Source organism: Mercenaria mercenaria, chromosome 13 (genome assembly GCF_021730395.1).
Source record: "Mercenaria mercenaria strain notata chromosome 13, MADL_Memer_1, whole genome shotgun sequence".
Taxonomy (NCBI): Eukaryota; Metazoa; Mollusca; class Bivalvia; order Venerida; family Veneridae; genus Mercenaria; species Mercenaria mercenaria.
In genome coordinates this window covers 64,465,359-64,480,126 of record NC_069373.1, presented here as the reverse complement: position 1 = coordinate 64,480,126, position 14,768 = coordinate 64,465,359, and the positions used below count along the sequence as shown (strand labels likewise).

The following is a 14,768-nucleotide window of genomic DNA, read 5'->3' as shown; positions in this document are numbered from 1 at the left end:
CGGATTCATATTCCCACGAAATAGCCCTTTTGGTCAAAACCAATATATTTCGTGCCAATAATTTTACAGTAAACCATTAGAGCTAACGGAAAACTTGTCAGGTACTTCAGAAAAGCCCAAGACATACTTTGATGCCAAAGAAATTAAATCGCAAAGACGTCCATCTATCTTTGCTGGTGATTATAATACCACGACAGTATCGTTATGATAATTATTTAGAAGAGTTTTGATCAGTTAATCTATTTTCTAAACTTGAAATCATATCAATTTTCTGTAAAATAGCTCAACTATAGTAAAAGCGAGACTAACACTGAAATTCCACTAAAACGACGCAATTGACACGTCATACTTAGACAAACTGGGGAACCTTAGCTAGGCAGCACTTTAGCTGCAGAGCGCCTTAGCTTCCGGACAGAGCTGTAAGATCATGAGTGTCTCTCGATTTCTAAATTATTACTACCGGTATTAAAATTATTTTATTTTTGAAAGACTATTTTTGAACTATGGATGAATTAATTTATGAAAGATAGATTATTCTGTGTTAATTAATTCAGGATAATTTCGGGCTTTTGAATGAATACATTATATGTTCCTTATGTTTTATGTACTTACGAAAATCCGCCATACGATCAACTAATGAAGTTATAAACGGCTGATAGGGGTAGATGGCATTGTTTTTATATAGAGTTTAACATTTTGTCAATAGTGAACCCCTTGCTGAAACATTCATTTTAGTAACTTGGTCTGCTCATTGTAAACATTTAGGAATAGAATGCTATATTTCTTGTGCGTTTAGATGGATGTAAACCGCATTTGGTGTTCATGCAAATCAATGTAACATTCTAGCGGTTCTTGGATGATCTGCAAGAAATTCCAACGTAATTTATATCCGCATAAACGCATTCCATATATTTACATTTATATAGTAGCTTACTACAAAAACATGGGATTCCTTTCTAAAAATATAAGAAAAAGATAAACCAAATAGTCTATTAACTATCTTTTTTACAATAGGACTGCGAACAGTACAGCCCATGTTAAATTCTATTAGATAATAAGAAACAAATAAGTGATATAAAGAAAACAATGACTTATGCCAGTTACCAAACGTTTTATAGCCCATATGTAATTAAGAATAACTTTTTCTGAATAGATTATGGCACCGAGAATGGTTATTCGGATTACTTGTGGCTAAACTACCATCCTTTGACTAATACAAATATATTTTGCCAGAGCAATTGTTATGTATATATTTCCAACATGTGCAATATTTTTCTTTACCATATAGTTTTTACATTTGTTCGTTGCTTTTGGTATTAGAATTTATTTATAACTAACTTTCTATTTTATTTTCATTAGCAGTTTCGTTTCCATATAAAATGCAACGAAATTATATCGCTTGTACTGCATATGCCTTTATTTATCAGAATGAAATCATCAGATCTTCTTAAATAAATTATTATAGTTTTGAAAAAACTTCAGCCCAAATTTGATGACTAAATTTCCCCAATACTTTAACACTGGTTAGTTGGTATTTTGAAATTCTAATCTCTTTATTTCTTTTGATTTCTGTGTCCTGAGCTCTAGAGAGTCATTAAAAGTACTAACAGAACTTATGTATACGGAATTAGCAATGAAATCCCCTTTTTAGTGTTGATGATATGAATAATTGAAAATTTACAGAAGTGCTATCTGATACATTTGTTCTTGGTAGTTCGGATGTCGTGCTAGGATATCATAGAATGTACATCCCGTCGGCCATTGACGCGTACACGTCAGATGGTGTATATTTCAATATATATCGATCCCGCAATGGTGGGCATAAAATTGCAGACAGCATAACCCATTTGATATATTTTACTTTACAGTATTTTCTACTTAAGCACCGTTCATTGTTATTGTTTTCTACCGGTGGTTTCCGTCTTTTAACTGCTACTTCACAGTACCTGATTTTCAATTTGGCATTCGATTACGTAAAATTGCATAGGCCTACTCTTCAAAACTTTCATAAAAAACAAAGATGAATCTCTAACAGGTAGGCCATGTTTCAAAAAGGTAGCTTCCTCAAATTGCCACCCAAACCACACAGACGCGTACAGGACTAGCACACATACACACACAAAGACAAAGCAAACACACGAGGACAAAACAACGAAATAAATATAAAACCATGGAACACCGCTGTGGAACGTTCAGTGGCAAAAATCACTACTGGGGACCTAAACCGGTTCATGTGGCACCTCACTTTTGCGGCTACCATAATTTCCTGTTCTCTATAAAAAGATACACATGTCATGAAAAATGATTTTAGACGAAAACTATTCTCATGGTCGGATTTTATAAACAGTGCGGCCCGTTACGGTACGTATTGTTTACGTAGTGTACATATGATTATAGTCGATCGATGTATTCAACATTTATAGGTGGTAATTTGATTAAAAGTTCTTTCATTATGTTTATATCAAAGCAGTTTAAAAGGCTAGTCCACATGCATTCGGCGGTACCCGTGCGTCAAATAATGACCCTAGATTTTTTTTACTAGTGCCATAGGTTAAACGTATTTGTTTTCGTCTAAGCATGTATAATTGATTCTATATATTTTTCAGTGTTGTATTGTTCATAATTTTTCATTAAATTACGCTAGAAGAGTCTGTGTAATACGTCGGGGAATTGATTGGTGGTGCAGTTTTAATTACGGTAAATCAATATATTGGGTTTTATGTTGCCTTTTGTGTATAATAAACCTGTTTATTTTTCATGGACCCCTGTTCCAGTAAGGAGGTCGCGACGAGAACAGTATTTTAGTATTTAGTCGTGCGCTAGTTGTTTCCCTTTGTATTTTGAACGCAATTTGTAATGAAAAAAGCGTGAACATCGTTTTTGGATTTGCCACGTTTGTATGGCCATTTCAATCCTCGTCAGCAATGGAACAACATAGACTTTCACTGAATTTTTAGGGATGTTGTTAGTTCACTAAAAAATTTCTATGTTTTTCTAATACTGCTAAACCTTAAACAAATTTCTACTTTGATATGATATAAGTAACGCTTGTTATTAACCTTGGGGCAATTATTATTTTACTAAGCAGTTTTATTTATTTATAATGTATATATACGTATATAAAATAATAATTTTAGTGGCCCTTCAACACACATAAGTGCATTTCAGGTATGGCACTAGGCAAGGTGATTAATAATAAAAGACGGAAAATAATGATTCAAATCGAATTGGTTCTTTGATAATGTTTATTGCTAACAGTTTTTCCCACTTTTGCAGCCATCGCTGGGGATAATTGTTCTTTCGATTGATTCAAATTTTATTTTATTTATCTAATGTATTTTGTTTGTACCTTTGCAGTGTCGCTGGGGCAAATGAAATTAGGTTATTTTCAATATACATCTTTAGCTGTTTGTATAGTATGTGCATTTTAAACATTATCTCACCTTGCCAGTTGCCATGAGAAATCGTTAAATAAAGTCGCGGCCTTTTCCAACTAAACTGTGTTGCAGTTTTCATTTATACTGATAATTTAGTTGAAGTGGGTATTACAGACGTATATGGTCGGACGCTAACTCATAGGCCAACGAAATGATGATATTATCAGTCATTAATAAATTTATTCTTGTTTTCTTTTAAAATGGCTGATGATTTTGCGTCTTGCTAATGGCTACTGTCATTCCCTGTTATATACGGTCCATTGATAAAATAACACGTGTTTTGAGACTTTTCTACATTGCACTTCAATGGAATAAGGTTGAAATCAGCTGTCATTCTATTAAACTTGAAACAGGGACATGATTAAAAGGCGTCCTTTAATGCTATTGAACTACTAAAGGAGCATATATAAAAACAAAATCGGTGTAAATTATAGTTCAGTAGCACTGCCAGTTAGTAAGTCCATACTCTAAAAACACTTCAGAGAAATTTGCACATATTTTATCTAAAAAAGTTTGGAAAAATTAGATTTTTTTTTTTGTTTACACGAAAATTGCCGTTAGCTGACAAAGTCAATTCGCCGAAAGTCACGAGTACTCCGAATATGTAGGTCTTACCAGTTCAGGAAATTCGGGAGGCTGTCTTTTCGCAGAGTAATAATAAAAACCCGGGCATCGATAATATTCCATCTGAAATCTTTAAGTCCGCCTTTGATATATTATCACCATTTTTCAACAACTTGTTTAATAGAATAATTACGAGCAACGAATACCTAGTCTCGTGGAGTCATGGTACAATTGTATTATTGCGCCCATATAAAACATAGGGGAACCAAATGTGGCAAGTATTGTCCGTAAGTATTGACCTGGCACTCATGAATATTCCGTATATTTCTGTAAATTAATCTTCGGTTTCTGAACCTAAATAGCGTTACTACTAAATATTTCATATATCATTCTTAATTGATATACAGTCCCAAGTGCAGGTAGTTATGCAGACAAAGCTTTTAGCTACCAATATCAGGGTTGTGGGTTCGAGTCCTACGTCTGACCATATCTTTTTTTCCCCAAAATTTATATGCAGACTTTCTACTTATTTGATCAAACGTATAGTGATACTTATGGTTCATTTATTAACAGTAATCATATTGACGCGTTGTAAAAATATGAAATAAGATTATTTTAAAGGTATCTTAGATAAAAAGGCAAATTACCTGTCACCAGCGTTCCAGAAAATAAATAGTACAAGAGAAAACAATTAAAATTCATGAAATATGATACATGAAATAATTTTAAAGATGATATTACAATACATTTAATCGAAGAAAAAAAAACATATAAATTTCTTAGTGATTTCGAACCCGTAGTAATGTGCGTTGAAGTCAGACAACTTACCTCTACGCCACCGTGTCATCGATGTACTTTTCATGTTACTTTAGTAATGTAGATACTTTCAGGATACAAATTTTGCGTTAATTAACGAAAACGCCCGAAAATATTGGCGAAGATTAATGAGTGCCAGGTCAATACTTATGGACAATAATAAACGAGTGTAACTTTGATAAATATACTAGCTAAAATAGACCCGAGTTCCCCGTTATTGTTCGTGTTTTTCGTGAATGATATTATTCAAGATATCAATTCGCATTTCGATGTTATTATATCCATTGATAACTTGAAACTTTTCCCCATATTGTATGCCGACGAAATGGTCTTATTTGCACGTTCACCTGAATCACTACAGTCAATGCTTGAGGACGCTGGCTACGCACACAAAAACAAATAAGGTCAACATGCCTTTTTTTCATTACACAAGCTGTTTTCTATATTTCAACAGATTGATTTACCAATATCTAGAAAAATCCAGTTATTTGATATATTAGTCGGTTCCGACCTAAACTTCTGCTCAGAAATCTGGAAAGTGCATACGGCAACTGACATTGAAATGATTCATGTGAAATTCCTACGACGTATACTAGGCGTCAGGCAATCAACAAAATCGACTCTATATGACGAACTTGGTAGGGTACCGATACACATATTCCGTAAGAAAATATCCTGAAAAATTGTATAAAAACTGTTGTCACAAGATTATTCTTCGTTGACGTTTAAAGTTTACACTCTTTTGAGAAACGATGTCGAAAATATTTTAACATACGGGGGAAAATTAGACAGCCCATGCAAAAGATATACTGGAAGAGCACGGATTTGCGTACGTATGGAGGGATCAATTGGTTGATACTAAAACTTTAATGCGGATCAAACAGCGCATATTTGATAATCATGATCAGTTGTGGTATTCTGACATCAATAATTTTCCGCGTTTACAGTCATATTTGTTTTTAAGCATACATTTTGGGGCGAGAAATATCTCGAAAGCACACATTACTGAAAATATTTATTAGCTCTCTTTAGATTTCGGGTGTCTGCCCATCAGTTATTTATCGAAACAGGAAGATACAGCAATATACCTCGGGAACAACGACTCTGCAAATCTTGTACTATCGGAATTTCATTTTCTACTTGTTTGCCCAAAATATAGTCAAAGAAAAAGTGTTTCAAGTCATAATTGTTTCATTGGCCAAATCTGAATAAGTTTGTTCTTCTTTCAAATTAGTAATTAACGACTTGTCATAACAAATCTATTTCACAAAAAAGATTAGGGTTACTGTATGAGAATAAGCTGTAGAATGTATTTCTCTGCTTGTAAACTTACATGTTATATTTAGAATCTGTCTATATGTTTGCAACCGTTTTTGTTGTAACTCTTAAAATTGTTTCTTATAGTTTCATGTATTTCCATGTTTTCTCTCTCGTCATAGTATGTTACTATAAACATTGTAATGATGTTTTATGTAATAAAATACTTTGGTTGGTATTATTACATGGGACGTGTCTAGCAATTATTTCTAACTATTTTAAGACGTATCTGTGGGTTTTTATATAGACAAAGAAGGAAAACTTTAACTAGCGGAGAGAATTTTCTTAAACTTTGCATGATTATAAAGAATCATATCAGAAACAAATTTATGCAAAACAAATTTTGGGGTCCCGGTGCTACTTTTTGAGTTATCTGCCCCTGAATGCGAGTTTTTGCTCTTTTAGGCATTTTCAAGGGCAGATAACTCAAGGTAATGGTAATTTACACTTTATTTGATTTGCAATTAGTGTTTGTTACTTTATTTCATGCAACTGTACAAAATTTGCAGAAATTCTATGAGACGGATTTTATTCTATACTCGCTTACGCAAACAAATAGATTTTTTTTTCAAATTATGCCCCTTTTTCAAGGAAAATGCAGTATGTTTACTAATTGAAACACATCAAAATTCTGTTTGATAGAATGGTTAAAAACTTTGCATAATGACTTGAAATGTAATAACAAAAAATAACGTGAAATGAAATAAGGTATCCGTATGATAGATTTTGAGTTATCTGCCCTTGAAAATGACCTAAAAGAGCAAAAATCTCGCATTCAGGTGCAGATTACTCAAAAAGTAGCATCGGGACTCCCAGTTTTCCCCCCATAAATTTGTTTCTCATATGATGCTCTGTGATCATGCAAATATAAGAAAATTCTCTCCGCTAGTTAAAATTTTCCTTCTTTGCCTATATAAAAACCCACAGATATGTCTTTAAGAATGTCTAAATTATTACTAATTAGCAATAAAGATAACTAACATTAAACCTTTTCTAACATTTTTTTCTGTGAGAACAAAGAATACATACAGTAATTTTACTAAATATAAAAAAATAATAAAATAGAATAGATGGTTCACCGTAACTACAAAAATATAGTTCAATGACCCCTGTTACTATATCTGATAACCTTAAGTTCAACGTTTTAACACATTTAATGTTTTTGACACTTTTATCTACTATTTAATTCACTCGTACCGCCTGCTTCGCCGTGTTTTGGCTATTGCTGTGCTCAAGTAATTGCACACTTACTTCTTTTACTTTTATACAATTTTTTTTGTGATTTTGATGTTACATATATATTGATTTAACATGGATGATGATAAAAAAGCAGGTTTAATGGGAATTTCAAAAGAATCAATAGAAAAGGTTTGTGTCTTTTTTGTTTAATTTAAAGGTAAACCCCACTTAATTTCACAAGGTAAACTATCTTGAAAAAGCTCTTACTGAAAAGAGAACAATCTCTACTACATATATAAATATATATATACAAGAAATAAAAGAAAACAGGATAATAAGACGCATGACTTAGTTTTCCTGTATACAACAGGACTTACATAGAAAACTTACTTTGCCATTGTATGTATAACATAGACAGGATTAGGATTGACGAACAGTGTTCATTCTTCAATTTCATTCTATAAACAGATTCTTTCTCTTGTGTAAAGAGGATGTAGGGTATACGCAATTACACAGAATTACTGGACTACTAATCAGCTTTCTTGCTGTGCAAACTGAAGGAAAATACAAGGTCTGGTCAAATTTACAGCGAAGCCGAACTGGTACATAGTACATTTGCATTACTCGTTATGTAGCACATTTCCATTTTTTCCTATAATATTACGCCATGTATCATCATATTAGACATGTTTTAACAGTTATTCTTGCATAAAACCTTTGTTTTTTGCCGATTTCGGGCATGCACAAACAGGGAAAAAACGTGTACAAACAAGGAGATTCTCGTGAGCACGCGCTGTTGGTGAACGTTTTGAATATGCTGTTGCGGGTCCAACGTAAGCAAATTATGGATCCCGAATCAATTTTGGCCGAAGTCGAAAGGTCCGAGATTTATGAAATCTTTTCATCTGCATTTTTATTAAAAATATCATTTTTCAACCTAACTTTACTTTAACTTGTAATAAGCGCTACCTCTCTTAATACGCGACTGAATTGACGTTCCTTATTATTGTATTATTACGAGTATTTGACTCAAAGTAAGTTTACACGCCGCGATTTAATCCCTGAAAATTTTTTTCAGGTTGTTATGGACACATGTTTTATTTATGCATTTCCAGGGCATACAGAAACAGTGCATATTTTATAAATGTCGAACGGACATTCTTGTTGTGGTAATTTCTTTAATAGTAAATATATGTAAAATAAGCATGACTCCCCCTTTTTCCAATATATCGGTAGGAACTTTAGCTTTAGAGGCTCGGAATTATGAGAAAAGGGCATACACGGCATCCTGTCTTTACACAATTTGCAGGTGAGGTGCCGACAGAACACAATTCTGCTTGGTTTACTGTTTAAATTAATAGTCTGTCCTACGGGCTCGTGCACCAACCAATCCCTTGGGATTCTGCAGATGTTGTTACACAAAAAAACGTGCGTTAACCCTACATTTCTAACTACCTAAAGAATTTTAAGTTACTGCTGATTGTTCTTTCTCTTGAGACGGAACACATTAAATAAGTAAGTCACACTTGACTGAGCAACTGACGTAGAAATCTGTTGGAAGTTACAAGCTGACCAATCAAACACCATGACTTCAGAAATAACTTCTGACGTTAAAATTATTCTTTCCTAATTGAGGCGACTCTCTGACTGAACGCGCTCCGCGGATTTCATATTACTAAACTCGAAAATAGAAAAGTGGCTATTAGTCACAAATCACAAAGGTTAACATACTTCGTTACCTTCGAATGCATGGTCAATATATGAAAACAAACCCCATTGCGACCCTTTTATTGTGCGCAACAAATTCATGCATCGAATGATACTCTACATGTGGACTGACTGGGTCAATGTTTATAGCCAGTGTTTCTTAATTGCCGTATTTACTCTTAATTGCAATATTTTACTCAACTGAAAGTGATAACGGATTTACTTTGTTGTAGGATTGAACAACTTACATGTATGTTAGCGTAAATACTTTGGAAATAGCGGACTTGACATTTTTCAGTAGTAGAAAACAACATAGTTCTTTTTTCAAAATTCTAGTTTTTTTGTATTTGATACAGAAATAAACGTACCCTTGGTGCAAAATGTAATGCCCTCGGGGACGCTTAAACGTAGGGGTAAGGAATGTAAATAAGGTAGAATGGTCCTGTCCTTGTGCCGATCCTGGGGTTTCACACACTGATGACCAATATTCAAAACAGACATTGCAGCAAAAATTTTACAATATTATCATTATATATTTATGTAGATGTGCCCTAGAGGGAACTTTTGCTCTGCAATAAAGGTCACGAACATTATACCATTTCTAACATTTTTTCTATTAGAACGCAGAATACATGAATGTAAAGAAAGTTTAAAATAGTTAAGAGATTAGACGGTTCATCGTAACTGTAAACAAAAATATAGTTCAACGACCACAAATCCTATATTTGATAACCTCATTTAACCTTTTAACACATTGAATGTTTTTGACTGGTATGACTATATACTTCTCTCGTACTGCCTGCTTCGCCTTGTTTTGCTATTATTGCACTTCGTTATACTCAAGTAATTTCAAACTAGCTTCTTTTACTTTGACAACTTTTTGTGATTTTTACGTTACATGTATATTGATCTAACATGGAGAATCATAAAGGAACATGTCTAATGGGACTTTCAAAAGAATCAATAGAAAAGGTTTGTATTTTTTGTGCAATTTAAAGATGAATCCCTAAATGCATCAGCTTTATTACTTGTACTTCTTCTCGATATAGTAAACTATCTCAGTATTATCCTCAAATGTAAAATATATCAAGTTTTTCTATGTATTTCCCTATCATATCGTTTTATACACTACTGAAAAAAGAACATTAATTATTTCTAAGTTATTTAGGTTAGGTAATTTTTCACTGATTGCCAGTAGTAAAACTTTTGCACTAGTGTTGCTTTTTTCCATGGATAAGATTGCTAGTAGTCAACTATTAGCCAGTTTTGCATCATTTATAGACGAGATTCCAGTTCAATTTGCATAGTTTACAACTGCAGTGGGCATTTTCATCGCTCAAGTTTCAGAGATCCCCAGAACTATGCTTTTCCTTTGGCATACATTTACAATTTGACAGTTCATAGCTGACGCGTTCATGTTTCAGATTCGAGTGTACTAACTTGTCATCTTTCTTTGCCCTTTTTAATCTGCAGTGAAGTGCTGAACATTGTATTGAATTGGGATACCTTAAGTCCAATTTATCTCTTCTTAATACCTAAAACGCTTGGGTAGACGTTATCAATAATTGTCCTAATAGCCAAAATATCTATATAAATGGCTCAATATTGCAAACACCAAAATAGGCTTGCTGTATGTACTTGATCTACTTCAAATAACATTCCGAAACAAGTTAAAACATACATTTTATTCCTGTGCAAGTTGTCTTTTCGACAGTGTGTCATCACCTCCTGAAGCAACATTTTCGGATTTGAAATATACAAGACACAGTTCCGGTTCCCTTGTAAGCAAATACAAGATTAAGCTATGTCCAGTAGATGATGTTTCAAGCGGAATTGAAAGGGGACGGAGATGATGTAAAATGTTTGGGCTAGAGATATTACATGCCACAGAAGAATTTTCAATAAAGACAATACCCAAACACCATACAGATATATATAAATTAAATCAAGCTCTAGACAGAAATCCCTGACATAGAAAAATGGGTGGTCATGAAATCGATTACGTTTAAGAAATAAAAACGGCAATAAGTAAACATAAACACAGAAATCGTTTTACGCTGCCTTAATTTTCTTTTTTTCTCTTTCAATTCTCCATATAAAATACTCTTAAACTGTTTTGATGTTTGATCAATGTCTAAAACTAAACTAAAATTCATAAGAAAGAGCCTGATTTTTATGTTTATTTCTAAACAATTTTACATATAACATTTTCCAAGATACATTTACTAGTAAAATGTTAAATCATGAATGGCCTCAAAATACTCAGAATATTACAACCCTTGTGATGTTCTCTCTCTCTCTCTCTCTCTCAAATGACCCATATCAAATTGGTGAGGAGAAATATCATGTCATTCGGTAGAATAGTTAATTTCCTTACAATTGATAGGGTTCTCATTACTTAACTGTTAGTAGGGGTAATCTAGGATTATATTTGCCAACTTTTACCACGCTGTAAGTTAAATGTGGTATTGTAGAGGCTTAAAATTTTTCTTTAAAAATGTTTGCAGTATTAAAAAAAAATAACCATGCAGCCAGTTAGTGTGCCTCGTGTGTAGATGAGGTTGCCAGTAGAAAAATATCGCATTAGTGTTGTTTCATTTATAAATGAGATCGCGAATAGTCAAACTTTGAAGTAGTGAGTTTTCATGTATAGTCCTAGGTGAGATTGTCAGTTGCCAAATATTGCACTAGTATTGCCTTATGTATAATCTTAGATGATTTTGACAGAAGTTAGATATTGCAATAGTGTTGCCTAACGTGAAGTCTAAGTTAAATTGTCATGTGTAGATGAAATCGCCAGTGGCCAAATATTGCAATAGTGTTTCTTCATGGATAGTCTAAATTGAATAGTCATGCGTAATGAAATTGCCAGTAGTCAAAAAATTGCAATAGTTTAACCTCATGTTCAGATGAGATTTCCACTAACTAAACATTGCAAAAGTGTTGCCTCATGTAATGAGATTGCCAGTTGCCCAATATTGCACTAGAGTTGCCTCGCGTGTAGATGAGATTGCCAGTAACCAAATATCTCAACTGCGTTGCCTCATGTACAGATGAAATTGCCAGTAACCGAACTTTGGAAAAGTGTTACCTCACGTATTGTCTTAGATGAGATTGTATGTAACCCCAATATTTGACAAGTTTTGCCTCATGCTAGGGTGAGATTGCCAGTAGCCAAGTATAACATTAGTGTTGCCTCATTTGTACAAAAGATTGCCAGTAGTAAAACATTGAATTAGTATTGCTTTATGTGTAGATGAGATCGCCAGTAGTCAGATTCTGCATTTAGTATTACCTCGTATATAGATGAGATTACTAGTATCAAACATTGCACTACTGTTGCCTCATGTGTAGCCTTAGATGACATTGTCAGTTGCTAAATATTGCATTAGAGTTTCTTCATCATGCATAGATGAGAGACTGCCTGCAGCCAAGTAATACATAAGTGTTGCCTCATATGTATATAAGATTTGCTAGTGGAAAATATTGCCTTAGTGTTGCCTCATATATAGATGAGATTGCCAATAGCCAAAAATTGCACTGGTGTTTACTCATGCATATATGAAACTGCCAGTAGTCAAGTATTAAAGTAACTTTGTTTTATTCATAAAGATGAAACTGCCCGTAGCATAAAATGAACTAATATTGCCTTATCCATGGACTGGATTAGCAAAATAACATTGAACTTGTATAAATGCATAAATGGGATTTTCAGTCATGTAACACTGAACTAGTTTTGCCTTATGTATATTTGAATCTGTCAGTAGTCTAGCATTGAACTAGTATTGACTCATGTTTAGATCAGGTTGCCAGTAAGGTAACATTTAACTAATATTGCCTCTTGCATAGATCAGATTGCCAGAAATGTAACATCGAACTAGTATTGCCTCATGCATAGATGGAATTGTCTCTAGTCAACCATGTAACTAGTGGTGCTCAAGTCTATGTTCTCTTCTGTTTTGCTCTATACTCTTGAAATAACTTCCGTCCATTTTTTTCAGGCATTTAAAAAAGTAACACCAGACAATTTACCCGAGGAACTAGAATTAAAATTACTGACAAACGATATGCAGAATGACGCCGTTTTGTTTATGAAACAAAACTTTGTAGCGCATGAACCATTGATTCATTTATTTGATGTGCAATGGGACGAGGACACGGAAAAATATTGGAGAGCAGTATTTGACCATGGAATGACTTTAGTTCTCACAAGTAAAATAAGAGGTGAAATAATTTCTATTCGAGCAATTGATATTGTACGTAAAACAGACAAGGTCAAGACAACAAATGTAGCAGACGAACGTCTTCGTAATCTGCTGGAATATTTAAACTACTGCGACGACAATGCGAACTTCTTTGAACACTACGGAACCGATGCAGCAGTCCATTTTTCGGGCCTTGCTGTTTCTGAGTCGTACAGGCGTAGAGGAATTGCGACGTTACTGCTAAAATGTGCTGTTGAATTAATTGAAACTTTGGGATTAGAATCTGTTCATATCAAAGGGGAAGCGTCGTCAGATTATTCGAAGAAGATTTATGAAAAATTTGGCTTTGAAATGCTTTTTGAACAAATGTACGAAGATTATAGAGTAAACGGTAAACAAGTAATAAGTAACATAGGTGTGCACAAGACCAATAAGATTTATGGAAAGACTGTCACGTGCTTAAAGTGAACAAGCGAGATAAGACTGAGAACCGTGATATTATAGTTCCCAGAGGAGGAAAATGAATGCTTTAACAAAGATTTTCTGTAGGACTTTTGTTATATGAAATGCAACTATATCAAGTTTCCTTGACAAAAGATTTGTATAGCCCAGCATTCGAAGGGCCGAGAACCAATTGCTCGACAAATGACCGGCAAGCCATTGAATAAGTGTTTATTACATTACGTAAGAAATATTTTTTAGATATTTTTCCTGAAGTATATGACCTAAGTCCAGCAAATTTCAGTGTTGATCTACGAACCTGTTGATAGCAAAAATGGACCAACGATTATTATTAAGAATAACTAACTAAAGCTATTACACATATACTTGATCTGCTAAAATCTCATAAAGTTCAGCTACGAAATGGAAAAAATGTAATATTCATGATCCAGGTAAACATATTAGCACTTTCTAAATGTGCAATATTGAATTTAGATTCATTGTTTGTTTTATTATTCCATGTCCTATTGGTATAATAGCCGCTCAATCTTTTGAAATCAAAGACTAGAGTTTTATTCAGGCTGTTCCAAGACCAAACCTGTATTTAATTAATGACAAAACATCGAATTTGAGATAACTATATATTCATTAAGAGCATTCTTTTGTGTTGCAAATATGAAAATCTGAAGAAATTACCGTAACTATTTTAAGAAAAAAATAATTATTGCATTAACAGACATGAAGTCAAGAACGTCGTAAAAATGTATGACAGCTTCACGTGAATATTGTATGTCATTTTAGGAACTAATTATACATAGTTAATAAACATCACTGATTAGAATACGGAGAGACAGTCGAGATGATTTTACTGAAAAATTCCTTAAATATGTATGTGAACTTTTATCTGTAAACCTTTGTATTCTCAAGGCGCATGGACGTTTTGAAAGTTCTGTTGCCATGACAGCACAAATTACATTTACTTTTGTATTTTTCACGTATGGTAGATTTGATTTGTTTTAAATGTCTAAATTAAAATTTGCTAGAGTCTAGGTCTACATGAGCACAAAGACAGTGATTGTATGTGTTTGTATATATACTGTAT

General features: G+C 33.5%; 1 protein-coding gene across 1 annotated transcript; it reads left to right on the top strand.

Annotated features, from left to right (window-relative positions):
* Positions 1 to 9,935: 9,935 nt before the first annotated feature.
* Positions 9,936 to 13,693, top strand: LOC128547777 (arylalkylamine N-acetyltransferase 1-like). Its single transcript, XM_053520949.1, has 2 exons — positions 9,936 to 9,992; positions 13,022 to 13,693. The coding sequence occupies exons 1-2, from the start codon at positions 9,936 to 9,938 to the stop codon at positions 13,691 to 13,693; spliced, it is 729 nt and encodes a 242-aa protein (XP_053376924.1).
* The last annotated feature ends 1,075 nt before the right edge of the window (positions 13,694 to 14,768 follow it).